Below are 27785 nucleotides of genomic sequence, written 5' to 3' on the forward strand. Positions count from 1 at the left end.
ATCGTCACATTTCACAAGAAGCTCAGCGACGAATACCGCCATCCAAGATGCACGTCTAATCATTCATCTATAAAATTACGTCTATACAAGTTCCAGCCATTTCACCTCTGAATTGAATTTGTGCAGTGTATCGAAAGAGACTTCGAATCCATAATCACTTGATGAATTATGGAGACGCTCTCTTTCCTCTTCAGTCAGCGGCAACGTGGACAGACGCGGATCATCCATTGTGATCTCTTTCGTCTGACGGTCTCTGAACCCCAATTGGTAGCCTTTTGCTTGATCTCTCACATAGATTGCTTCAACTTGCGTGGGCAGAGGACCCAAGATTGCTTGCTTTTCCATGGCGCCGGTTAGAAAACACTGGCCAACCACTTGCATCCCCTCACCTGCGTTTCGCAAGACTAGAGGGCAATCGCAGCCTACGACGCTGTACACATGATCTCCTACACGTGCCGCTGGAGGCGCCATTCCAACGTAGCCATTGCTGCCCTTCAGTAGTTGTCGATTAACACAAAACATCCGTACGTCAAGTACCGATCCTTTCTCAAGTGATGAATCCTTCTGAGGAGGGAATGCCGAATAGGCCAACCGTATGAACCTTGACATATCGTCAAGTGAAGAACACTCGAAGCTTTCCGGTTTGGTAGTTGTTTCAAACTTTCCACGAGCGATAGTCGTCGCATAAGCTTCGATTAAAGTCCCTCCCGCAATGTAATCACCTTCGAGTTGAAGTCCGTCCAGTAGGTCATGGAGTTTACTCATCAAATTGGTCGTATCTGAGTATATTTCCGAGGGACGTAGATCTTTAATCGTGGTAATTTTGGTTCCAGCAACCCTCAAAGCTCCTCTGGTAGCCTGACTTATGTCCAGGACTGCTGCCAACTGCGAGGTCTTTGATGTCATAATCATCATCGGCATAAGTTGGGAATCTGTGCCCCAGTTCGGTACCCAGGTAGGAAACCACCGGTTCTGAAGCTCGCATTCTTGTAAAATGGATAAGTCACGGTAGGCTTGAATCCATGCGAGTGTAGCATCTTTGTATAATTCCTCCGGCTGCTTCTCGTAGTCGACGCCGATCAGCCTCTTCTCAGCTTTGGGCAGTAATTCCAGAACTGCAAATAAGCGATCGCGGGGATCTAAACATTGCAGCCCTGCAAATGAATCTCTTAGGTTCCGGAGTGATGGATCACGATTCTCATCAAGCCACCATGAGGCGCGCCATAGGTCCGGTAGGTACTGAGGCTGTAGACTGTTGGTTTGCGAAAAGTGAAGGTACAGAGAAGTCCAAGCGCAAAGGAAATCTTGAGAGGACACTCCACAACGGCCGCACATGATCGTAGCCTTATTTCTGCTTAGCACAATCTCTTGCCTGATCCATAATCTTTTAAACCAGGGCCGAGTAAAAAGTTGGTACGTTTTATCCTGGAGAGGGATGTCTATCAAGAGATCGCCATTATCATCAACCAAGCGCATTCCACGCCACTTGTGCCGCCGTATGGCCTCGGTATTAACTCTCCGTATGTCCCAGTCGATCACCACATTCTTCCCAATGAACTCCAGGTATTCCATCATTTCGGTGCTTCCGTCTGTTTCCGGACCGATGTAAGCGACGACATGAGCTGCGCGTTTGAAAATATCGCCAATTTTAGAAACCTGGACAGCCTTTTCCTCGTGACTCATTTGGTTGATACATACAGCATCAATCCACATTGTCCGTGGATTATCATTTCGACGAAGATCGTACAAGGCTATGGCGAGATTTTTGCTTAATCTTATTCTTCGTCCAGTATGCCCAAGAGCCGGGATACTGTCATTTATTTGTCGAATCTCGGCATCAACACATGGTTCGGGCGAGCCCCACGCATAAGATAAAGCCTCGTAATTTACTGGTTCAGAATCGGCAAAAGGCACGATTGCAAGGTCGATAACAAGACCATCATCTGCTTCCCCGGGCAGAATCGTCGCCGTTCTGATGTAATTTCCGCCCGGGAGAGGGTCGTATTGGTAATCGTCCATATGGGGATCCGAGAAGGTAATGGCTGAGATTACAATTTGTCATTTTGCGGTGCTTTCGAGCATGGCGACTCGACGGGAACAAAGATTTATAATATAGGCCAAGCCCACCTTCATATTTGAATGAAGGATCAGCCTTACGAACGCTGCATCGGATTCTGGTCATGTTCCGGATCTTTGCTTCTAATTTCGTCACACCGCCCTGTTCGCCTTCTTCCCTATGCATGACTGCTACGCTTTGAGTGCCTGCAAGGATGATAAGATCTCACCAAGCGAGTGTGCATGAGCGGCACGCACCGCTAATAATAAACCACACAAGTCAAGTGGCACAGCAGAGATCCCTGTGCAGCCAATAGTCAGCCGCCATTGACCTTGATTTTTTGTCAATGATTTATTGGGTCAGGTGTCTTGGCACCTTGGCTCTTGGGTCAATTTGGCTTGGCAATCTCGCCCATGTCAAAGAGCAATTCTCTTAGCTCGCAAGGCATCAATCGTCTTGTCTACCATCTGCGTACCATTGTATAAGGCCATAAATCATCAAATAAGAGTTTTGTTCCAAAAAGGCATATCTTGTAGTTCATTTCCCATCAAGAGTAACCTCTGTACACTGGATCTCTTGTGTGTTCAAGTAGTCGATATAATTTATTCAAGTCTGGACGTTATCCATCGTGCGGATTAAGGGCGGTAGTAAGTTAATACGATCAAGCCTGCATACTTCCACGATTTCAAACTAGTTTAGTCTCAACCCAACCCTTTTGTTCGACAGATGTTCAAATGATCATATGTGAATATCTCTGTCAATTTTTTATAATAACCTACACAAGGCTTGATTGTATAAATAAGACAGCGCTATATAAGAGAGGTTTGTGAAAAGATATGATAGGTATGGGTAATAGTTGATGTATTAGTTGAGTTGTTCACATCCAACAGAGGTTGGATGGTCAAAGATATATACACGTGTGGAGAAGCGCTCCACTTATTCCTACATTTTGACAAGGTTGACATCTCTTGCCACGTACAATACACATCGGCGAGAATCGAGTCGACAAAGAGTGTTAAAGTGGTGTTTCTGCGGGAAATGAGTTTTGATTACATCAAAGTGAATGTATGGCCAGGGTTGCATGTGATTGTGTTAATATTGATGTGACATTCATAGTGGCTAATGGATAAAAAGACTATGTAGTGTGGTGAGCGGGCTACACGTTACTATAACTATCACAGGCTTTTACGAAAGCGGCCCCTTTTCGCCAGGTACCTAACCTTAGGTATGTCCTTCAGCCGCCAGAGCAGTACCTAGGTAAATTGCGGGCGACGTGAGCATTTTGACCGCTACCGAGACAATTAAACGGCAGAACTCAGTACCTACTTACCTAGTCTTCGTGGCGCTGAGTCAATCCTATTTCTTATAATCCATCGGTTTCTCTAATTTATAGCCAGATTTGCCAAGCTATCGCATTCAGTGAATCAGCATCGAAAGTATGGCTGATGCGCCACAAGTGGCTGGAGCCTGTGGCGATCCGTATGCAGCCTTATAGCTGTTGGTTGCACGGGAAGGGCTTTAACTTCCCGTTGTGTGCACAAATTTGTTTCTACTGAAAGGAGCATCATGAATTTCATCTGTATTTCTTCGGTACGGTCGTATCAATGGCTTGAGCAGAATTTGTCTGATTTGACGCTGAAAGCTGGCAATAATGAGGAGAGTATGAACTTGGAAATTGAATTATTCAATATTCAGAGGAATGCATCACGATATTTATTCAAGTGCTCTGAACAATTTCATCGTGTCGGTCGCTCGGAATGAAATTGAAAAGAAAACTGTTGAGATGTTAAAGTGCAACAGTATACCTGTCGACCCACCATACGGCTTCTTAGGCAACGTTTGTAAATATGGACGTCGTGATGCACGTCAGGAATCGGGGCGGGGTGGTAGGCGCAATGTGACGTGCAGTCTCGCAAAGTCCTGCCCAAACTCGACAAATTTGGGGGCGGAGCCTGAATCTGTAAGTACAAATGAGTAATCGATTGATTTGAACGCATGGGCCCAAGCCACTTCATGTCCAATCGTTTCTGCATGATGCATGGCCCCATGCCAACCACAGCCTCGTCATTTAGAATCAGGCTTTAAAATTCATCACTTTTCCGCAAAGGTAGAAGAATCTATCCCCGCTCGCACTTGTAATCCATCAACTTCGTGGATCTACATCACCATGGCGTCCATCTATACAGCCCTCGATATCTCGAACTACGAAATTCGTATAATCACGATCCATCCTGGCGACGATGACACAATAATAAGTTGCACACTGCACAAACAAAGTCTCCTCGCCGAACAAGAATACACGGCGTTATCATATTGTTGGGGCGACCCCACAGTCACTGACCATATCATTGTCAACGGCGAGCGCGCGGCGGTGACCATCAATCTACGAGACGCGCTACTACAGCTCCGGAACATTGGGGTAGAGCGAGTATGGGCTGACGCCTTGTGTATCAACCAGGAGGATATTCAGGAAAGGAGTCTGCAGGTTCGCCATATGGCCCAGGTATATGCCCGCGCAGTTCGAACGTATGCATGGCTTGGAAAAGAAGGATCTGATCACGCCATGGCCAGTCTAATATTTCTCCGTCAAATAATGTCGGCCGGCATAGAAATCGATGGCATCGAGCACATGCATATGAGCGAGGTCGATACCGGCATCGATCTCGACGTGGCCTCCGCGTGTCCGTCTTGCTTAGCTAAAGCATCCTTTCAAGATCTAAAGGATCTATTTTGTCGCGAGTACTGGAGGCGCCGCTGGGTCATCCAAGAAATTGTTGCTGCCAGGCGGGTACAAGTTATCTGCAGCAGGGAATCCATTGATCTAGGAGATCTGATGGATGCTCTTGAGTCATGTAAGAAGTCAAAACAATGGTCACCAGACTTGATCAGCTGCTGCAAATATCTGCAACAGATAATCGATATACGCTTACAATACCAATCTGGGCGACCGCAAACTCTGTGCGAAAGCATGGCCATCACGCAGCACTTTTTGTCTAGCGACTCTCGAGACAAAGTTTTTGCTCTGATTGGTATCACCTCCGACGGCGGACGTCTGGTGCCAACCCCAAGCTATTACCAGGATTTCGAAACGATGCTGACGGACCTGGCCGCAGCCGTTTTTCGGGAACATCGTAACTTCAACATGATGGTACTGGACCGTCGCAATAGGGCAGCTACCCCAGGACTACCCACTTGGGTACCGGATCTTCCAGTGGAAGATCCAAAAGATCTTTCGAGTATCCTCCATACCGAGTTACTTGACTCCCGTCTTCTTGAACGAAGTCTGTCAGGCCCTCCGGGCACACTCAGGGTGCAAGGAGTCATTGTCGGAGTCATAGTCGCGACTTCATCTGTGCTGAAGAATGTCCCGCTAGGGATATCCACGGCGGAAGTGAGCTCGAACGATACTATCAGTACAGCAACACCTCTAACGCAGCCACAAGAATACTACGGATCATCGAGCAAAACATTAAGAGTCATACTTGCCATGCTCTCGTTACCCATCGAAGACGCCTACATGAATAATGAACGATCCCAACTAATGACGCAATCTGTAATGCCATGGAATGAACATGATAGACTGCACCGCCTGCGAATGGTCTTACGTCATACCAACAGGCCATCTCTAGCCAGCCTGCAAGAGTGGATTGACACCAACAAGGCTTTCTTTTTGGGCAAAAAGTCTTTATCGGAGTGGCTGGCTGAAGGCAAAATCAGCTACTATTATTGCTGGTTGAAGAGCATTCCGATACGTTTATGGATGATTTTCTTTCCACTTTCTGTTGCTTCCATGCCAGCAATTGTGGCCACGTCCTGTTTCTTTTTAACCCCGCGGTTCTTTATACCTATTATACTATGTTCTTTTGTCTCATTCATTTGGGTGATTGCGTCGGCTTTCATGTTCGTTGGAAACTTCCCATACTTTCAATTAGCCAAGATATTGGAGTCTAACGCAAAGAACCGAATGCGGATGATATTGTGCAGCAAAGGGTTGATCGGTATGAGTACTGCTGATGCTCAATGTGACGACCGAGTATGCCTACTTGTAGGTTGCTCAACCGCGGTGGTGCTTCGCAAGAATATCACGCAGCCAGGAGACAGTTATGCAGTGATCGGGCTAGCCAGCATCGCTTTAGTTCGAAAGGATTATTCCAGGTACCGACCACTTATTGGAGCGATTCGTTATGGCCATGACCAAGATGATCGGCATATTAATAAGCTCCAGAAACTCCCAGAATGGCGGGAATTCACTCTAGTATAGGCTTCTTATTTTATTTTGGGTACCCTTTGAATTCTCAACTTTTAAATGAAACATTCTGTTAAAAAGCACAATCGCAAGTATACTTACCCACATTATCGTAGCATCTGGCGTTGCAGTTGGCGAGGCCAAAGGATTGTAGGTAAATCGCGTGGAGCGGGCGATTGATTGGCAATGGTGCTGCAGCAGGGCCAGAGACAGGGGCGCCGAGAAGGAATCAAAGGTATCCCAGACGCCACCGTTGAGCAGCACTGCCGAGATGCGTGGTTCGAAAGCGGCGGCAGGGGCTGCCAGGTAGTCGCCGAAGGAGTAGCTGAACAGTGCCAGGCGCTCGGAGTCAACTTCGCAACGCTTCTCCTCAAGCAAGTAGTCGAATGGCGGGATAACGACACGCTCCCATTCCGGAATGAAGTCCAGGTTTTGTTGGCGATGCACCAGAGGCTGACCTGGACCGTCATAAGTGAGCGTGTTTCAGCCACGAGCCGGAGCGGGCACAACAATGATGTTATAGAGTTCCTCCTGCAAACCATTGTAGCCATAGCCGAGGATCAGCATTAATCCCAGTCAATTGATTCTATTGCTCCACAATTTCTTTCTTCACTCGCACTCATATCATATTTAAATCGAGAAATCTTCTTGCCACTTGAGAAATTTGCCCCCTTTAAAAAGACTTATTCCAACTTTACCAAAGAATTCTTCGCTGTCCGTTCAAGATCCCTCATGTTTGTGCTACCATTTCGTAGTAACGCAAGCTCCTTGTCGTGATGGTAATCGAGCACCGCTGTTATTGAAGATTTCCACAGAGGTACTTGTTGGTATTTCTTGCTCCGGAAAATTGTTAAAAGTGCAAACACTGCAGCGGCCAACTCAACACAGGCGGGGCCGATCATCCAAGGCCATCGAATCGAGACAAAAACGACGGACTCGATGCTGGTTCCATTTGCAAGCTGGTGGTTAGGACCAGAACGCAGGTAATCCGTCATGCTCTCGGCCATCTTTTCAAAAAGTCCCGGAAGATTGACATCACCGATAAGTGCAGGACTAATACCATAGTTGGTATTCGGCCATCCGCCTCCGTCTCTCCATTCTGTCAAGATCATATCAGATTGAAAATATGCCCGTAGAGACGTGAAGTCTCCATAACCCAACACCAATCGTGGAACGCCCGCTTCTGAACCGTTTGTCCAAATTTGGCCAATTTCTAAATCGTTGTCTGCGACGTCGTGCCACTCGTTGAATTGCCAATTCCAGAGATCACTTGCTATCTTGACCTCGTCAATGCTTGCAAATGAAAAAGTGTTTCCTTGAGCGTACGCTCCGGAATAATTGTAAGCCGCCATGGATAATGTACATTCCGTAATATTTTCATTCCAACCTTGTGTTATATTCCCGTTGGGTTTGATGGATGACCGATAAACAGCGATGTTGACTATATCTGGTATCATATCCATGGGTGGCAAGGTGTCATTGAGCTGCAAAATAGTTGCATAGTTTGTATCTTGACTTGTCAGAGAGAGCCCGATGCCTTTTGGTGTCGTCATATTACATATTGTGACAGACCCATCATTGTCAAAGACACAAGTCTTGGTCTTCAAGGTAGTAGTTGTAACATTTTCACAAACGCTTTTGAATCCTATTGAAATATAAGATGAGTTCCAGGAACAAGTGCCCGGGCAGCTGAATACAGAAGGCGTGGTGATGTTGTAGACACCTTGAAGGATAGCGGCTTCCATTGATGGATCTTGTTTCAGGTTATCTAAATATCAATGGTCAGAATAATTATTTTCCCACTCCATCTCATGTGGCACACTCACCGGTACCAGTGTTTGCCAAATCTCTATGTGTAAAGTGTCTATCGTATTCATGAGAGAACCCAAAGGTAGCGCTGGGGTCCTCTATGGTAACATTCCGCGGCTGAAGATCGATTACTTGCTGAGTAAAGGGCGCGAAACCGAGTCGACTTATGGTAATCAATGCTCCAAGTGTTGCTAGATTCCATCGAACTCTGGAGATTAGGACGATGGACCCATACGGACCACGACTAGCACCGTCAAAATATTCGAGGTTATATAGCCTATCCTGCTTCCCTTTGAAGTGAAGCCATTTCAATTGACTGATGAAAGAGCTCACGTTGTGCATCATTGCTGCAGTGCACATGGTCGTCAAGATGGAGATAATTGCATTGATAGAGATTGAGAACGTCCAATATGTGAGTGGTCTGTTGTCCATGCGTATGAAGATGACGATGATGACGCAGAAGATAAGAAGACTGGCGATAGAAGTCAACACCTCCAGACCCCATGCGTTGTGGGACAATGAGTTGCTATGCTCCTCCACCATGGATGTATTTTCTGGGTGGTCATGACTTGGATCTGACAATTCAACCTCTGCGTCAATCGAGTGTGTTCGTTCATAGACCCATGGGACCTTGATCCGATAATTTGGAGCCATCGTGGAATGACTGTTGTTGCACAGGTCGAGGTCGAAACTTGAGAATTGCTGTCTCGGTTGATGCGACGTTTCGTACCAAACATTGTGCTTCTTCTCATGGTCATATAGGCAAAGACGTGCCTAAACCGGTACATTACCTTGTGGTGGCTAGACGCTACAAGCTCGACTTGTACGCTAATGTGATTGTGGCGTCGCTGTTGGGATCCGAATTTCAGCTGCCGATGCCAGCGCACGGAGCAGTGCTCTCCAAATTGCGTATAGGTATGGCTAATAGGCAGCGTGATCAAGCTGGCGCATTGGTGGCTCACCGCTGGGCAGCTGGCCTAGTAGTTTTGCCCTTGCTCGGCTTTGAGAGTCTCTAACATGATGTGGGTGATTGGGTTTGATGATTGGATTGGATTACGATTATGCGTGAGCTGAAAAGTGAAAGCGCGTGTGGCTTCGTTTGCGGGTTCACAATTGGATGGGTGTCCTGCATGGTGGCGCTGGTATCTAGCACTAGCATACTATAATAGATTGGCAATAGATAGGAATACCATGTTTATACCACACTCCTGATTGACTCCCAAGGTGGCTTTACAATTATTCAAGTTGGCATGCCTCAATCAATATAGAGATTAGTAGTCTTCAGCTCTCAATACTATCCGCGTTTGATCGAAGTCTTTGATGCAAACAGGTGGAAAGAATCATTGGGCAACTATCGATATGCCTCGGGTATAGAGATCATCAGCCAGATGTTGACCATGTACGTAAAAGAACGTTTGCAGCCCGTGGGAAACCTTCAAGTCTTGCCAATCTCGCAAACCAAAGAAGGGATGAGAGCCCTTCAGTCTGGACAGAGTATGGGCAAGATTGTGTCTGACATGGCAGATGACGCACTTGTGCCGTTCGGTATACCCTTTTTTTAATTGTCTCTTTGGCAAATGTAGCTTCGCATTCCGACATTGACTTTGAACAGGTAAGGACACGATCACAGTCAACTTGGCGATTGGATGCAACAAAGACATGTATCATTGCCGGAAGGACTAGTTTGCTCGGTTTGATGATTGTGGAATGGATGGTCAAGCAAAAAGGGGCTCGATGCTTACTTCTATTGTCGCGGTCTGGCATCAAGCACGATGCCGTTGAGACTGCAGCCACGATCAACAGCATGCGTGGGCTTGGAGCCGTCATAGAGGCGCCAAAATGCGACATCGGCGACATCAATGTGCTGCGCGACGTCGTTGAAGCATACCGAGGCTCTATGCCTCAGGTTGCTGGTTGTAACCAATCCTCAATGGTGTTGAAGGTTTGAGGTTTGTCCATCCAACTCTCCCACTGCAGCGCTTGAACATGCTGTCGAGCTGAAGACAAGGAGATACTAATACAACCCCCTAGGACTCGGTTCTTGCAAACATGTCTCATGAGGACTGGACAGCAAGTACAAAGCCAAAAAGTGCGGTGCCTGGAAATCTCCACACGGTCCTCCCGAAAGGTCTTGATTTCTCCGTCCTACTTTCGTCCATATCTGGCATCGTGGGCTGGGTTGGCCAGGCCAACTACGCGGCAGCCAACACATACATGGACGCCCTGGCCCATTACCGCCATGCTCTAGGCGAGCGTGCAGTGGCTCTGGATCTCGGGGCCATATTGGACCACGGCGTCCTCGCCACCAACGAAGCACTGCGCGATCGCATCTTGAGGGCTGGGATCCTCCGTGGTGTCAGCTCCTCGGAGCTGCTTGCCTTGCTCGATGACTTTTGCGGCCCCTCTACAGGTGGTGCCGTTGCCGGCCCGCACACGGCGGCGGCACAAGTCGCCATTGGGCTGGCCCCTGCCTCTGAGCTAAAGGCCGCAAGCCCGCAGACGCCCAGCTCGCTCCTCTCACTGCCCTTCTATCGACACGTCTTTGCCAGTACCGCCGCAGCCTCTCCTGAACAGACCAGCGGCGAGGAAAGCATCCAAGCCCCGGCGGCGACAAGACTTTGTGTCCACGGGCAACACTGGCGTCATCGTCTCCAAGGCGCTGTTTCAATGCTTGGTCACCATGACGCCCGGACGGCGGGATCGCCTGGATGCCAATCAATTGGATGAGGCGATGCAGACCTTTCGGTTGACTCTCTGCAAGCCATTGAGCTGCGCAGCTGGTTTATGCAGGAGTTTGCGGCTGATGTACCCATCTTTGTTATCCTGGGCGACAAGACTTTGGCTTCTATAGGGCTTTTGGTGGCTGGAAAGAGTGAACTGCGGGCGACGTCAAAGGCTAAAGCTAGCGTGTGCAGGACCACCCCAGCCAGCATTTTGACCACTACCGAGACGATTAAACGGCAGAGCTAGGTACCGGTTAGGTAGTCTTCGTGGCGCTTAGTCGATCGCGTCTGTAAAGGTATTACCCATGGACCGACCCCCACTGATTCAAAATGATTTCTTAGGTAAAATCATGGTATCAAACATCCTTGCCTTGACATTAGGAATTCTCCGATTTCTGGCGCGCAACAAATGAAGCATGATCCAGCCTGCAACCAAGCAATCAATTATCAATATCGTTTTATGTATCCTCACTCGACCAAAATCTGGTACCTACTTAACATAATTGGGATCATTGTAAGAAACACAAAACCCTATATACGCTCCGTACGTTTAGATAAGAACACGCTCCAGGTGCTGTCTTGCGCTCGATCCGAGACTATGGAAAAAGTATGCCATCTCAGATTTAGGGAGCAAAATACTTGTAGGTGGCTTGGACTGGGGCCACAACCTCATTGAAGAAATCGAGCCGGAAAGACTGCAAATTGAAGTCGTGCATGTCACGTCGGCCCGGAAAATCCCCATGGATACATCGCTGCGCAGCGTAGCCGTAGCCACGGCCGACTGAATCATAAACCCTTTGAACCAATTCATCCGCTATTTCAATGTCATCAGGTACAGCACTGTTCGCTGCCCTCTGCGACAAACTTGTGCTTCTGAGAGACTGAAAGGAAGTATCAAGGCATAGCTCGATTAGCAATACTCCCAAAGCGAAGAGAGTCTTGTTGATGCCCCTCTGGATGTGAAATGTCTGAATTCCACCATCTGCCGCCGATCGATCATTGTTTCCAAGCCAGCCTATAGCAGGCAACTGTGATACATAGTTATCAATGGACGGCTTTTTAAAGATGGAAATGTCATCGATCCATTCCCAGTCGGGAGCCAGCCAGGGAGTTTCAGCCAGATAGAGCACACCCCAGCACAAGCCAGCAGACACAGCCAGTCTCTCTGACAACGAGGCACGCGGAATATGGCCCCTTGACGAGCGTAGCCGTTTGCTGCTAGAAAGTAGACTTTTGAGTTCCATCGGGACTTCCTGCGGTGAATCCAATCGATCGTGTTTGATGATTATACGGCTTTTGTTCTCTGCCATCCCCAACACGAATCGGCTGTCCGAAGCGGTTTCATCAATCAGGGAGCACAGGCTCCCGATTTCCCGATACGCGGATAGAGGCCTCTCCAAGCCAGCAACTGTCAATGCGTTAGTTTTTTCCTCTGCGCATAATCATATCAGAAGGTCTATGTTTTCCTTACCCGCAAGGGTTGCACTCGGCGTTGAAGGCACTTTCCTTCTAAACACAGACTGCAAGCGACGTGAGATACTGTGAGACTTCTTGGTGCTGACTGGAGTTTCGGTATTCACGTGTTGGCTTGAAGTAGAGGTAGTAGCTGAAGAGCTTGCAATCACCTCGCCATCATGGACTTCGACAACAAAGCTGTGCCAGACAAGCGGGCTCTTAGGCTGGCTCTGTCCCGGGGTTATTGCAATGGGCAGTATATCGATCTGCGGCTGATCATGCTCATGCCATGAAAGTTTCAGATTTCCCTGATGACAATGAGCCACATCTTTGCACTTCCACGCACCCTGTACTGCACGGAAAACGGATCGAGCGTTCTGCCTTGTCTTGTCGCATCGGTCGATGTCGAACCCATTCTTGACTGTGGAAAGGGTAGGTGTCTCTTTCGTTGAGGTGATTCCCACTTCTGGCGTTTGAAAACAATTCGTCAATACGTTGTTCCAATATTGGAGCTGCTCGGCGAAAGTCCACGTCTTCATGTGGCTGATGCTCCTTTTGACTCGTCGCCATTCGTAACGGGCTCGATCTGATGTGTCGTTGAACCATGCAGGCTTCGATGATCAGCGAACTTGACAATAAAAGGCTCCATGCAAAGAATACTCACCTTTCCCCGGGAATCAAGTTCCATCTTCTTCATCATCTGCGCCGCTATTTTGTCCATCTGGCGGATAATATCCAGGTAGTTTTCATGCTTTTCTGGAAATCGTCTTCGCAACTGCATTTCCAGATTTTGTTGTGTGGGGTCCACGAGATTGATTAATTTGAGTGTCCTCCTCAGTTGTTCGTCCTGGGCGAAGACCTGCAAGCGGATGTCGTGCAGGATGCTTTCGTAATGCCAGTAGTTCTTGGACAACTGTGCTACCGTGTCATAACTCTCAATTGCAGAAAGAATGAGGGGCAGAGCCCCCAGTACCAGGCCCGCGACCTCCATGGTCCAAGAGCGCTGGAAGTAGATAATAGCGACGCAGCTCTCGTGCCCGAATGTAAATCTCTCTCTATTCTTTTGCGATGGAATGCCTTTACTCGAAGATGATGGTCCAAGGATGCTCGAGGCTTTACGCGTAATGCATGTAAGCGACTGGTGTGAGGCTGAGAGATCTGTGGCCTCCAAATTGGGCCTGTATGCATATTGCATTCGTGATTCGGCAGGGACATTGGGAGTTTCCCCGCTCGCAACGTACATAAGGCTCTACCTCTCTACGATCTACGCGCAATTACACACCAGCAAAACATCTTCAAACAATTGAATCATCATGGATGTCATGGAGAATGTGACCAGCGGGCCACCGCCCACACTTCATGGATCTGTTTTGGCCTCTCTGAGTAAATTCAAAAGCCTACTTGCCGCACTCGACAAGACTGCAGAGGGCGTATTAAGACCTCAAAACATTGAAAAAACGCAGATATGGGAAGGATACGGCCGACTGAAGCTTTGGGCGGAGGAGTCCAACGCAATCAGTCCTCCAGAAGAGCTAGGATCCCTTGACCAGCTCCTCGACTCGAACGATAAGATCCACGAAGCTATTCTCGACATCTTCACCCAATTGCAAAATATGCTTCAAATGGGTGCGTCCTCTGCCGATGCAGGCTTCATCAAGAGTTCTACTGATTTTGCGCCGTAGCTACGGATATTGCCGAAAGCCAGAGATGGAGGTCGATCTGGAAAGCTCCATCGCGGGCATGAGTAATTCAGAGGGCACGTGGTCACAATCTCCTTCCAATCTCGAGCCATCGACAGAACAGCTTGGTACTCGTGTGTCAAAGCTTGCCATTGTCGTCTCACACGTGACGTCCAAAGTTGGGCTATTATTCCAAATGTCGAATGTGATTAGAAAATTGCAGCCCAGCCACACTAGTCTCAAGAGTTTAGAGGACGCAGATGTGCATCAACAACTACAAAGTGATCTGCGAAGGCTGGGAAAGGGAGTCGAGGACAGCTCGATTCCAGGCAAAGACCGATCAGCGTCTTCAACATCAAGAGCCGAGGCGGCGACAACAGCTCATGCTCCAAGACTTCAGAGAGAGTCTGCCTCAGCTTTGCCGCATAACGAATCATATCCCAAGAAAATATCCAGGGCAATAGAGAAGCGTCAGCACGCTCTCCTTTGGTAGGCATCTGATGCCGCGTCGCATTAGCTTTGCGGTTCTGTTGATTGACTTGTTTTCTGCAGGGCTGATAGTAGCTTGATCCGCACCACCGAGTATTTATCCATGGAAGACTGGCCACGGAATGTAATGGCAGAGATAGACATGTCTCATGCTGCGAGACGGGAAACGCCCGTTCTACAGGCATACAACAGACAGTTGTTGCCGTTGCCCGTCAGCGATCCGACAGGCCGCTGGACAAACCCGGTTGGCATGTTCAATGAGGTACCCGAGCGATTGCAGATCAACTCCCTGTTACTCCATCAGGAACTCGAGCAGATCACTTCTATACAGTTTAACTTCATGCCTCTACGGTCAGTCTATGAAACGTCCGTCGGAATATTGCTCGCTAACGACTAAATAGCATGGGATCGCCGTACAAAGTAGGGAATTCCAGAGTTGCTACGACATTTTCCACACTAATCAATTTAAATAGCTTTTGATCCAATACTTGCCGGATATCGAGCTTCGATTGAAAGCTCTACAGCGATCGCAGGAAATGTCTTTAATGCGGGAAAACAAGACAAACACCAACACTGAGAAAGGTACCCCAGCAAATCCGGCTCCAGGACGAAGGTGGCCGAAGGGCGAAGTCGGCGACGAAGACGTACGAACAGAGACGATCGCTACAACTGTCGCTCATTTGGAATGCCTTTTGCAGTTCATCAACTTTGACCTTGCACCTCTTGTCGAGTTGCGTGAAGAGATAAAGAATCAGACATTGACGCACATCACCTTTGATAACATCTGGCACTTGATCAAGCCAGGCGACCTGCTCCTGTCAAATGACGGCGAAAAATTCCAGCTCGTACGCGCATACTCGGTCACCGGCGGGCAGCGGCGGACGCGAAACCGCTCGATGGAGGAGTCGCTCTCCAGACAAGTACGTGGCATGAAAACAGCAACGTGGAACCCCTTTCAACAAAACGAAGATTCCGAAGATGAATATGTCGAGTCACGGATTGATGCCACAAGTGGTGTCGGCACATGGGCACCATTGAGAGTTGACTCATTCAGCATGTGCGCGAATGGATTCAGAGTTGGCCCAATCGAAGTGCCCCGGAAGATCAAGCACTTCGCCGGGAAGAAGAAAATAACTGATCTTGAAATTTACCCACTCGTCTTCCATGAGCATTGCGAAGTGCTGCTGGAGCAGATGCGACACCGGGGGATGAAGTATATTGAAGCTTTTGGACACAAAGGCTACCAAGGCATCGGGCAGTTGCTTTCAGGGGAGAACAGGTTGGAAGAGATTGATGGAGACGTATTTGTCGACCCAGAATCATTTTACCAAGCCTACCCGTCCCAGCAACCACGCCTTGGCCGGCTTCGAAAGAGCCAGCCCGACGCAAGCGAGACGACTGAAAGTTTCTTCAACCACGTAAGTACTTTAGTAGGTAACGAAGTGGACAGCAAACTTTCTGAAGAGTATATGGCATCAATTCAGAGCGTGCTGATGCCAGTCAAAATCGGCGATTTCGACTCTGCTGACGTGGAAAATGTTGCTTTGCTGCCGCGGCTCGTGATTGGTTTCAGCTTCCACGCACACAGTTGGTGTAAGTTTCTTTTCAAACTCTTCACACCCATCAGGCCTTGAAGACACGTTATGCCACGTACATCAATTGAACTCACTCCTATCCAGTTCTTCTTGACATCGACGACATAATCAGCATAGAAGCCCAGTCAAACCACGCATTTGATCAACTTGTTTTGCCGCCGGGCCACAAGAAACTCATCCTCTCCCAGGTCAAGAACCACATGTCTCAGCGATCCTTGCGATACTCACAGAAACAAGTAGTTGGCTCAAAAGGTCATGCCCAGACCCCCCAAGATATTGTACGGGGAAAGGGTCTGGGCCTGATATTCCTACTGCATGGCCCACCTGGAACAGGAAAAACCAGCACCGCGGAAGCTGTAGCAGCCTATGTCGGCCGACCTCTATACACTATCACGAGTCGTGACATAGGCGCTGACTCGGAGTCAATGGACAAACGACTCAGAGAGCATACTGCCAGGGCAGAGAAATGGGGTTGCATTATGGTCCTTGATGAAGCCGATGTGCTGACAACGCGTCGATCGTTGACCGATATAAGGCGCAACACTATTGTCAATGGTAAGATAAAAGATATTTTCGATCTTGCGTTTTCCACCTGGTTCGTTGTGCTAAATGCATCAGTCTTTTTACGTGAATTGGAATACTATTCTGGAATCATGTTTATGACTACGAACCGTGTCGGAGTCATTGATGAAGCAATTGTTTCCAGAATACATTTCAGCATTCATTACCCTCCATTGAGCCGGAAGGCATCAAGAGAGATTTGGTGGGCCTTACTCAGCCGCATAAAAAATGCACATGAGAATCCTGGACCAAAGATTGTTTTCAACAAGACCAAGATACTCGCCTACATCGACCGGAACCAGGGTCAAATGAATGGTCGTCAAATCCGCAATGCTGCTCAAACTGCAGTCGCTTTAGCGAAAGAAGGAGCGGCTTCAGCAGATTCACCGGATTGGGCGCACTCGTATGATTCGTCTGGTTTGGCTGATTTGTCTGACGCGTCTGGTTCGACTGATTCGTTTTATTCGTCTGGTTTGGCTGATTTGTCTGACGCGTCTGGTTCGACTGATTCGTTTTATTCGTCTGATTTGACTGATTTCTCTGATTCATCCGACTCAACAGATTCACCTCAGGAAATTCCAGGAATTGTGCGGCTGAGATGTAGGCATTTCAAGGTCATCTTCGCACTAAGCGCTCAATTTGATGAGTATTTTAAATCTGTAAGCGGGTTCGATAGGAGTACACATGCGGAACGGAATCAATTGCGTAACGACAACTTCGAGTTGGCAAGAAATGAAAAAGTCAAAAAAGTCAGAAAAGTCAAAAAAGTCAAAAAAGTCAAAAAGACTGCTCAGGCTGCTCCTTAGACTACTCAGGCTGTTACTTAGACTGCCCAGATTTGAGCATCGACTTACAGCGTGTCATTCACCATTCACCGACGGGTTTTATGGAAAATATAGCATTTAAATTGCTATTCATTTTTTTCTTTTTTTTCTTTTTTGCAGTTTTACCATGGCCTTTAATATTATGATATTTATTTGTATCGCTCTAAGTACGCCATATACAACTAAGAGGATAAATGAATTATAAAGTGAATAAACTCGTTAATCGGAATATAAATTAAAGCAGCGATGCGTGTTTATATACATTAATCAAGAACTCCAATGGGTCATTCTTGGAATACTTAATAGTCTTCTCATGACAAAGCTTTGTCACATCAAACTTGGCTAATGCAGCAACTTTGGTATAACCATTGATGACAGTTCCACTGGTTTTCCATGAGTCACACCGAGCACACTATCAAAGTCGCCATGCTACAATACTGCCTTGGTTGGGTGTCAATACAAAGTCGGTCACTTCGGATGCTGATGCCATCTGCAGCTGCGAAACAGCAGGTCAATGGCTGCGGCTTACACCCACGCCTGCTGACCGACCAAGGCTCTCTCTTCCGCGCCACACCATATGCTTGGGAAAATGAATAAAAAGGGTGGCGATTCCCATTATGGCACAAAGGCGCTCATCCGAATGATACGTACGGTCTTGTCGGGTAGTGGCTGTCATGTGTTTTCGCCCCAATCGTGCCGCCCAATTGCCCAGAACGCCGTGCCTTTCAATGGTACAAGACTTTTACCCCGGAGACGACAATCTTCATTGGCATTCCGCCGGGGTTTTCCTCGCGGTTACCTGCAGGCATCGCTTACCTCCGCAGGTCTCCGGGGCGGGACGGACGGAAGGCCTAGGCTTTGTCTTTGCTCGTGTCACCCAAACACGAAGGCCAAGTCTCGGTTGTAACCAATCACTCCAGCTGAAGACGGGCGGAGGGAGGGAAGCCTCGGGCCAGAACCGGCGACCCGGTCAGCTTCTTTTATTGCCAGACTCCAGAGCTCGGTTACCAGTTCCCGGTCACCGATCCAAGTTCCACACATGGTCAATACGTCTCGGTCTGGTGCTAGTTACCATATATTGGACACGTGCGCTGACACATTTGGCAGGAAATATCGGGGTATTCGTGTCGTGCAGCGCTAGGCATTGTGCCCAAACGACTTTCTCCAACGGGAAACGGAAATGACGCCGATTTGACGCAATCCTGTTTTAATGGTTGGACAAGAAGCTCTTTGAATTGGGCGATTTGTGGCCGCTGAAACACTTTGGCGGTTGTTTCTATATTTGACAGGAGAAAAGGAAGTACGTCGAGCAACGCAACTTCTCTCGAGCCAAGTCGTCGCCACGTTGGAAAAAGCCAAATAGCCCATGCAGTCCAGAAGTGCAGCATATAGCGTTCACAGGTGGTAAGCAACAACCTCTTCTTAAGATCAGGCACCTACACATTGATACGTTGGGCAAGGCTAGACTTTTGGGCCACAATTGACTTGATTAAACGTCTTCGGCACCCCGATGCTTCGGTCGTCACAAGATCGATCGGCAAAGGACGGGTGGCACAAAGTCGGAGTCGAGTACAATGAAAATACGTTGTGAGTGCGAGAAGCTATCAAGCCACATGAGAACCACGCGGGTAAATGCACGGGTACCAGCGCTGCGGAAGTTCCATGCTTTTATCAATTCTTCCACTCTTTTCCAATCAATCTCCCTTTGGACCCGACTGGAGGGTTCTGGAACTTAACGAGTACCTTAGGGCAAGCTACGAAAGGCTCTGGCCTCATCTCCCAGTGTGCTGCACAACGCGGGTTAGTATATGCTCTATGCAGAGCGCAGATGGGATGCGGATTCGGATCTAAGAGTCTGCGTCTCTTGGAATTGCTGCACCGGTGTAAATAAAAGACACAGGCTGGGACGATGGTGACAGACAGACGAGCAGAGCTGCAAGGGGCCAACACTCGCGAGCCATGACGTTTCCGGTGTGGGCGGGAAAGCGGGATGCTGTCGTAAATCGCATTGTCAAGATGGCGGGCAATGCACAACATCATGCATTCGAGACCGCGGTCCGGATATCAATGTTTTGACGCAGGGGAAAGGCCGATTTCAGAACCTTTGGCGGGAGAGAGCAAGAGAGGAAGATGCACTGATGCATTCCATGGCGCTGGGACAGTGGAGGTGCCACCCCCCCGGCAGATGGGACTCTTGAAAAGCCAGATCGAACCACCTGCATCTGCAATCGGCCAGATGAGGAAACCCTTGATCTCGGATCCTTGGGGATTTTGCAGAGGAATCCACACCTGATTGTCCATTCAAAGACTTCGTGTTTCTCTTTACCGCGTACCGAAAACGAGATGACAGGGAGACACTTGGGGCAAATATTGCTAGAAGCGAATCGCATCCCTACCAGATATATACGTTTTCATAGTGGTTCAGAGTGTAGAGTGTATACAGCGCTGCGTAGGATCATTTGATGGCCAGATAATGCAGGCCCAAAGTAGAGGCGCTCTCTGCCAAGATGTTATCCGGCTGCATGAAGGACGCACTGTATCGACGCATCCAGCTTTTCGTATCTGCTGGATTGATCATAGATCAGATATGATAAGATTTTGATGATCAACACCAATGGTTACTGCGCCTTGGTTTGTCTTTGAAAACTTTGGAATAACAATACTTGTCCATGATGATCCAATTGCGCTAGAAATATGCCAAAGTGTTGAAAACCAGAACAATCTTAGCAATGTCAAGTCTTAATGTAAGGTCACACGAAGTAATTGTAGCAATATCGATTTCCCATGCGTTGGCTACTTCATGGGTAACGTAAACTTGGCCTAGCTGAGAAAATACCAGAAGGAATAAGATTGGACAATGATGACTCCAGCCCCCAGTAGGTATACTGTCCTGGAAGACAACCATCCTCTGGACGCTTTGCGGCTTGAAATTATGATGAGTATGCATAGTAGATTGTCCCTTTGTCAATTGAAGGCCGTTTTGGATAACTGGTCTCTCAGATCATCAGGCCACGGGTAGTGTTGACCAGGCATGATATTGGCTGCCGGAGAGATAGACGAAGCGACGCAATTCCAGCTTTGGAGTCTCGTTCCCGTCTGCCGAATACATGGAAGCAAGGTGTCTGGATGGGCGATAAGCCTGCATATCTCCAAATCTCGTATAGACGTGATGGCGGGTCAATTTCGCAAACCCCGTGGCAAACACTTTCCCTGTCCGGGGTCGAGAAGCTGGTGAAGTTTTACTTTTTCTTTGCCTTGCAGACGGCGGTTGGGGAGATTCCGCATAGACTGTGACAGCGGCTACCCCATGTGGTATGCGTTGTCCAGCCTTCTGCAGCAAGATGTTTTGAGAACATCAAAAGCAATTTTCTTGCATCAGGCATCTACCACGAGGCGCTGCACAAGCGAAAAGCATGACTCGACGCGCAAGTTCGATTCCAACTCTGTTCGGTATCTCCTTCCTGTTCGCGCTGGCCTATAAGTATAAACACCAATCGCTATCGTTAATCAGGTCATGAGATACGCCACGGAAACCTTACCAGACATGCTGCCCAGCATGGAGAGGGCTCGATGCTTTTTCAACGGGACGCATGGAGGGGAAAAGCTCTTTGCAATGTCGGAGGAGGTTCAGCCGTCCCCTATGAGCGGGATACAACTTGGCTACTTCTCCATCCTTGTGACTATGCACGCACATTTGATGTATCAGATGGAAACTTCGGACCTGGAGACGGTTGGCTGGAGAAGGTCATAAGTGCCCTGCCTCATTGAGGCTCGAGGAACAAGCAGGCTCACTTTGCAGCTATCATAACCGAACACGTCAATCAAAGACAGCCTGAGTCGAGGAGAGATTGGCATCTTACCTCAAAGTCGGGTAACACTTGTACGTCGGTAAGCTCAGAGCTCTCACCGATACCCTACTCGCCAACGCCAAGGCTAGTCCATTTGCTGTCCTTGCTCATTACAGCAGAACTTGAAGGGGGGAATATTTGTGTTTCTTCGACAGCAGCGCAGATGAGGCTTATAGCGGCTCTGACACGAATATGATCCGAGGGTGCCTCTGTGCTTGCTATGATTGAGGGGACCAAGCGTCGTTGGTGCGGCACAGCCAGCCAGCTCCTTTGCTCGTCAACGGTGGTAGTTTTCAATATCCCTTCTCCAAGCCTGCGCCCAGGCATTGTGTTCCCCATGCCAATATCAATCACTTGTCATGCATGTGCGTCATTTACGACATTCAGCCTTGTGAGACATTTCTTCTTTCTGCTGGCGTGCGTTACGGGTTTGTGAGCCGGACCCATGGGGATGTGTTTCCCCTGTCACTTGACTGCGTGCCGTGTGCTTAACGTAGCAGTCTGTTCGTTCCGTACTCAGACAGACAGACGGGTGTCGCTCAATGTTCGGAGTGTTGCTCCTTGTGTAATGCAATGCTCAACGGATCGTGCCAATGATCCCTCGCCGGCTGGAGGGATGCCCGGCTCCAAGGTGATTGGCAGGTCGTGGTGATGTCGTCCAAAGTTGCATAAGCGACAAAGTCTTCGCACAAATATCATATTCTTTCTGCATCAGTACCCGACGCCATGACCTTTTGGAGTCATCCCAAGTGTTTGAAATTTTTCGAGTCGGTCAAAGACGGCAGTAGTATGTACTTTTCTTGAATCGTTGAAGAATCCCAGTACTCCCCAATTGCCCCCTGTACTAGTATGCATTTGTGGTGCGGTGTGTCCGTATGCCACGTTGTTCAAGAGGATATGCATTGGCGCGGGCGCGGGGATAGGATAGAAGCGGCGGGTGGAGACGATGCCGTTTCGTTCCTCTCGCCAAAGGGCCAGGTAATTGGCAGCGGATCGCCTAAACCCTTGTCAGAGGTGTTGATCCTATCTAGACCGGTTGGCGTCTTCTTCTGGCATTATCAAGAAAGGGCTTATCGCGATATGCAGGCTTGAGGTGGAAACCATGTCCGAAGACAAAGCGAGACGGCAGCCAAGAGTCCATTGGACAAGGCACGTTATGATGAGTAGTGAATAAGTAGGTAGAAAGAAGATAGGTAAAGAGGTACATGGTACTGTTGCTGTACAGGGGATCCGGAGTTCCATCATGTATGTGGTGCTGCTCCGTACATAGGCTGGCGGCATTCGGGACGCGAATGCGCAAACATTCCAGTGCGAGAGTGAAGCGCATGCCGTCTACCCCAGAATAGATTTGTCTGAGCACTGCTACCTAGCTATTTCCGACTCGGTTTGAAGCTGAAGGTAGGCAGGCAGACGAGCTTCGGCAAAATGCCAACCGTCCGTGACTTTAGGGATTGATCAGTTTGTAAGCACGGGAGGCAGCGAGAGGATGAGTATGCTGGCTCAGTTCGGTACGGATCTTGGCCCCGGCCGCGCCGAGCAAGGCAGAGCGAACCATTTGCGCGGGCTCAACTCGCCTGTACCTATGTATACGTGTATGTGTAGGCTGTCGGCATGACGAACAGTGGTTGACGTTGACTGAGAAGGGGGAGGGGGAGAAACAAAAAAGCAAGAGTCCTTAGGATGGTGGGAATACTGTACGTGGTGATGCCCACTGCAGTGGCGGCCCGCCCGAGAGCACGCTGGCATTATTGGGTGAGCTGAGCTCTTTTGGGGGTGTCCAGACTTGCCAGATGTCCAGGTGTCCACAGATGTCTATCTTGTCTTCGCGAATTACGCGGCTGGTCATGTCAGCTCAAACAACACGAGCTTTGCCTCTCCGTATTTCTGGAGGGCCTATTATGGAGCAAAGGGGCGTAGCAGTGGTTGTTGACTTGTCAAGCTTGTTTACAACGAGGACGAGCCCGGCTGAATTCTTGGTGATGAGTGGGAATGCAATTGGGAAGCCCCGGTCTCCAGCGTCGGGTCCAGTGGGTGGCCCCCCATTCATAGCCACCCGTCGACGAGTCTAGAGTCTCCCCCAAAACCGGGCCGTTGATTTTATCTGGGGCTGAGAAGGGGGGTCGGGTCGCTTGAGTAGAAGACGGAACATTTCAAAGTAGCCGCCAGGTAGGTAAGTACATATGGTCTGATCACGTCTATTGCAGGATATGTAGTATGCAGCATAATGTTCTACTATTAGGTACTATTACTACCAATATGATGAGAGGCCTGGGTGGCTAGACTCGAAGTCTCGATTGAGGTTGCCAAAACTTACCATGTAACCCAAGGTAGGGTCCAAGGTCTGTAGAAGGTGCGTCCGCAATATAGGCTGATCTTGGCAGGTACTTGGGTACTGTACGTAATGCGTACCTTGCCATTCATTCTGGAGGCAAAACGGGGGTGGGCAAGAAAATCAACTTTTTTTTTCTGGTTTCTTTTCCCCCCTCCACTCCCATGAACACGTTGAAATCTTTTGGTCGAATGAAAATGAACAGAGTGCACATGATAGGTATCTATTCAGCAGACAGGTAGGTATTATGCGCAACTGCATGGCCGAGGCTCTCCATTCGGACGTTGGTTGTGTGCGTTGTTCCTGTGCTGTGATTGTGATATAAGCCAAACCGCACCCATTTCACTGTTGATTTCTCATCTACCTGTATGAACAAGAAAGAGCAATAGTCACTCAATTCTAAACGTCTGGAAGCGAGCCAAGTGTCCCCTCGTCTAGCCCTCGACCAGACTCTATGGAGTGCAGTGTCGCACAACATGTTCCATGCCGGTAACGACACGGCAGCCGCCTCGCCTGAACAGCCAGATTGGCTGGGCCAGATCCAGAAGGCGACGCCCAGTACGTCAGAAAATGACCATGCGATCTAATATTTGTGTCTATGGGCGCATGAATGTGCGTCTGGTTCTACATGTCAGCATATGCCGTTGATAAAGTATGTACACATCAAATTCCTTTCCACACAATTGGATCAAGTCCCATCATGATCATGGATACGTGTCTTGTATACCTGGTGTTGACATTTGAATGCTGAGACAGCGAGTATTCGTGTACACCACATATACCTTTCTTGTGTATAAATCCTGGACTGGCGAACCCAATATTGGCGAGTAGTGAGCCTAGTAGCAATCTTTGATCTTTGTACAGTTTTGTAGATGTTGAGTTGCATATTCTATCCTGTATCCTGAAATCATCCGACGGTGCCTGTCTCTCCCCATATCAAATACGGACAGGTATTTATACCATGAAGCGGCGTCACCTAGCACGATCCATGGCGACATAGATTCTCTCCTGAGCTGAGCGATAGAGTTTGTGAGGCTTGAACACGAACAAGCTGCTCAGTTTCTCACCCATTCTGCTTGTTGGAAACGTCCCATAATCAAATGAGCGGTGCCTGCTCCATTATAGTTTTTATTTTTGCCCAAATCCGATCTGATTCTCCTTTCACTTATTATTAACCTAACCTACGAAGCTCTGGAAACTTTGAGCCGGCCCCCACTCCCCTGTTTGAGAAAGCCACCCAGTGCTGGCCGGTATTCACGTACCGAAAGCCCCTGGTCGGTCGAGGGCCAGCGAAGGAATACATTGGACCCCTGTGCATGAGGGTCCGGGAGACTGATCCCTACGATATACTACTCACGGTGAATGCCACTACAAAAACGCATATTCTGTCGATTGCTAGGTGTTATACTCGACGCATGGTGATGCGTCTACGGTCTAACCTAGGTATGTGAGACACAGTCTATTACTATTTCTTTTCCCGCTGTGTCTTTGATTATTTGCTTTCTCCTCTTTCCATCTTTGGTCATCTACCTGTTCAGTCTATGTTTGCTCCCGGATTCTATTGAAAAAGCCAAGGAGAAAAAAAGAAAGGAAGAAGAAGAAAAAGAAGCAGATCAAAAGTGCAACTGCAGTGTAGTGTCGTGCAGTTGCAGTGCACTGCAGCGCAGTACAGCGCATCCACAGGCGGCGCGAGAGAGAGAGAAAAAAAAAACCGGGGGCTTCTGGTCCCACGATACACGACCCGCGACGCCGCAACATAGTACCAGGCAAGCAAGCAGGCAGGCAGGCAGGCAAGCAAGCAAGCACGCACGAACCCATCCACGATACTCCCGCTGCACACTTGAAATCTTACGCAGCCGCTGTTGCTGCAGGTGGCTGCAACTACCACACCAGATTTTACCCACTTCAGTCATAAACTCCTGGGTCAACGGCATGGCGGTGAACAGGCATTGAGCCGTTTGGCTGCTGCTGCCGACCTAGGTAAGCGACATGTTGAGCCTCTGACAGACCACAAGCCGCTATTCGACCGCTAAACCGCAAACTCTCCTTCTGGGAGGGGAGGGACATCAAATTGAGAGAGAAAAGCCCTTTGGTTCTTTTTCCGCACCTCTCGATGTACCGACAACCTACCCTACCTTTTCATGTTTACGCTCCGAAGAGGTTCCATGTATGTCCTGTTACCTACGACGTACCTACTCTGGCTGCATGTTGCAACGAGCCCGCCATCACTTTGTTCTTTTTCCAAACTTGAATCCCCTCCATCTTTATAGTTCCGTCATCTTGACTTGACAGACTTGGCAGCGCTGTGTCATTTTATGTCATTTGTGTCATTGCCGTGCCTATTTCCATTGCCTACTATCTCCAGGAGGTACATACAAACATTGCACTGGCACTACACTACACTACACTACCTTACACTACCCTACATTACGCTTGCGCTACATAGTACGGCGAATATACCACATTACCCCCCCTGCCCGCTTATATGCGGCGGTCTGTGTTCATGTTCCCATCCCAACCGAGAAGTGCAGAGGCATGAATCGACAAGCATACCGCACAAGAAAAAGCATCATTTCATTGCGCAGGCACTTTCCTTATTGTGCTGTAGGTATTGAGTAGCTGACAAGACAAGTTTTTGGAGAAAAGCAGTCAACGTATACACCGCGTGATCACTTCTGGCTTTTCTTTCCCTTTCCATCCCGATCGGTGCACACTCTCGGACTCTCTCATACGCGTGCAAAAAAACATACAATAAGTCAGTCAAGTGCCTCCTGCTCCCAGCCCACTGTGGTGCACATCAAAAGATCCAGGCCTCGCCGATCTCTGCACTCGAGGACAGGACACAAGACCCGAGATCCAGAGCCCAGGACCCCAAAGCTGGACTCGACTTCTTTTTTGTGTTTGAGATCATCGCTCTCTAGTCACACCAAAAAGTCCTGCTGAAGTCGGAAACAAGAATCCCATCCTCTCAAGAAAACACCCCCTCCACATAATTAATCCCAGTACATTATAAACAATCAGCGTACACATCACCAACTGTGCACGCACACACAAACAATCGAGCCGGATACATTGACACATTGCATCGGCAAAAATAGATTATTATCGGCAGCCGCTCCTACCTACATACCTACCTATCTCCCTATCTACAATCAATTCAATCAATCATATCCCCAAGCCTCTCTACTGTTTACTGCGCAGGGCAGACCGGAGCACAACTAAAGGGAAAGAAAAAACGAGACGACCAGGCCTTGACCCAATTACCGATCTAGCTCACCTTTTTCACTGCATCACCCGCAAGAAAGCTTGCCAGGACGCGGCTGCACGTCGTTGTCCCGCGCTCACCCCAATAGCCTGCCATTCACCACCCGCCATCTCCTGTGCGCCGCCAGTGAGCCCGTCGTTGGGAGCGTTTCTCGCATCACATTGGCTAACCCGTCCATCAGCCTGCGAACGCGGGTTACTCTTTCTGGTTGGTCAGTCCGGGGGCACGCACTTGGATTAACTTACGAACCAGAACCCCAGCAAGTCCCAGTACAGTAGTACAGCTCAAAGCATCAAGCTCTCTCCAGTCTCCTCTACCTTACCATAAAGGAACGTACATCAAAGGACCCCTCCGCCTTTTCGAGAGCAGAGTAGAGCAGCGACACGAGACAAGATCCGGACCCAGGGGAGAGAGAACTTCGTCCAGCTACTTTTCATTTTTCTGTCATTGGTGGTTTTTTGTCCTTTTTTTTCCTCTTTTCATTATTTACATACTACATAACTTATCGGGGTTCCCCCCCTCCCAATTCTGCTCACTGCTACCTACATTTTACCTACTTAACTCACAATTCATTCACTCCCTCTCCCTTGACATACCTACCGTACCTAGAAGGGGTAAAAAATCGCCCCCCCTTTGTGCACACGCTAGATTTGTGTGTCCACCGCATGACACAGGTTCCGGCGTGCTCCTGACGCGCTTTTACTCCTCCGACCTGCTTGGGTCACCGGCCGTCTCACCTACGCCAGAGTCCGTCCCGTCGCCCGCCGTGACGCTCGATAATCCCTGCTTGGGGTCCCCCAGGTAAGTGAGGCACTGCCCTTTGTTTAGACCCGAGTCAGTTCAGGTCGTTCTCCAGCGCTGTGGCTTTCGCCACTAACACCGTCTGGTGACCAGCCCCACCAGACC

The 27785-nt window shown here is 48.7% G+C and overlaps 7 protein-coding genes across 7 annotated transcripts; 4 read left to right on the forward strand and 3 right to left on the reverse strand.

Annotated features, from left to right (window-relative positions):
- Positions 1-81: 81 nt before the first annotated feature.
- PFICI_03824 (uncharacterized protein) lies at positions 82-2019 on the reverse strand (the record flags this gene model as incomplete). The annotated part of the gene is made up of 1 exon (XM_007832405.1): positions 82-2019. One exon carries the CDS (start codon positions 2017-2019, stop codon positions 82-84), a length of 1938 nt encoding a protein of 645 aa, XP_007830596.1.
- Positions 2020-4223: 2204 nt separating this feature from the next.
- PFICI_03825 (uncharacterized protein) lies at positions 4224-5707 on the forward strand (the record flags this gene model as incomplete). Its single annotated transcript, XM_007832406.1, has 2 exons — positions 4224-5609; positions 5675-5707. The coding sequence occupies 2 exons, from the start codon at positions 4224-4226 to the stop codon at positions 5705-5707; spliced, it is 1419 nt and encodes a 472-aa protein (XP_007830597.1).
- A 403-nt stretch (positions 5708-6110) lies between these two features.
- Positions 6111-8765, reverse strand: PFICI_03826 (uncharacterized protein; the record flags this gene model as incomplete). Its single annotated transcript, XM_007832407.1, has 4 exons — positions 6111-6173; positions 6405-6760; positions 7048-8070; positions 8129-8765. 4 exons carry the CDS (start codon positions 8763-8765, stop codon positions 6111-6113), a joined length of 2079 nt encoding a protein of 692 aa, XP_007830598.1.
- Positions 8766-9915: 1150 nt separating this feature from the next.
- PFICI_03827 (uncharacterized protein) lies at positions 9916-10838 on the forward strand (the record flags this gene model as incomplete). Its single annotated transcript, XM_007832408.1, has 2 exons — positions 9916-10053; positions 10143-10838. The coding sequence occupies 2 exons, from the start codon at positions 9916-9918 to the stop codon at positions 10836-10838; spliced, it is 834 nt and encodes a 277-aa protein (XP_007830599.1).
- Positions 10839-11457: 619 nt separating this feature from the next.
- PFICI_03828 (uncharacterized protein) lies at positions 11458-13280 on the reverse strand (the record flags this gene model as incomplete). The annotated part of the gene is made up of 3 exons (XM_007832409.1): positions 11458-12242; positions 12306-12900; positions 12954-13280. The coding sequence occupies 3 exons, from the start codon at positions 13278-13280 to the stop codon at positions 11458-11460; spliced, it is 1707 nt and encodes a 568-aa protein (XP_007830600.1).
- A 322-nt stretch (positions 13281-13602) lies between these two features.
- On the forward strand, positions 13603-13971 carry PFICI_03829 (uncharacterized protein; the record flags this gene model as incomplete). Its single annotated transcript, XM_007832410.1, has 1 exon — positions 13603-13971. One exon carries the CDS (start codon positions 13603-13605, stop codon positions 13969-13971), a length of 369 nt encoding a protein of 122 aa, XP_007830601.1.
- A 25-nt stretch (positions 13972-13996) lies between these two features.
- On the forward strand, positions 13997-17419 carry PFICI_03830 (uncharacterized protein; the record flags this gene model as incomplete). The annotated part of the gene is made up of 7 exons (XM_007832411.1): positions 13997-14457; positions 14521-14808; positions 14859-14877; positions 14931-15875; positions 15924-16050; positions 16137-16607; positions 16671-17419. The coding sequence occupies 7 exons, from the start codon at positions 13997-13999 to the stop codon at positions 17417-17419; spliced, it is 3060 nt and encodes a 1019-aa protein (XP_007830602.1).
- Between the last annotated feature and the right edge of the window lie 10366 nt (positions 17420-27785).

This window comes from Pestalotiopsis fici (assembly GCF_000516985.1).
Source record: "Pestalotiopsis fici W106-1 unplaced genomic scaffold PFICI_Scf_2, whole genome shotgun sequence".
Lineage (NCBI taxonomy): Eukaryota > Fungi > Ascomycota > Sordariomycetes > Amphisphaeriales > Sporocadaceae > Pestalotiopsis > Pestalotiopsis fici.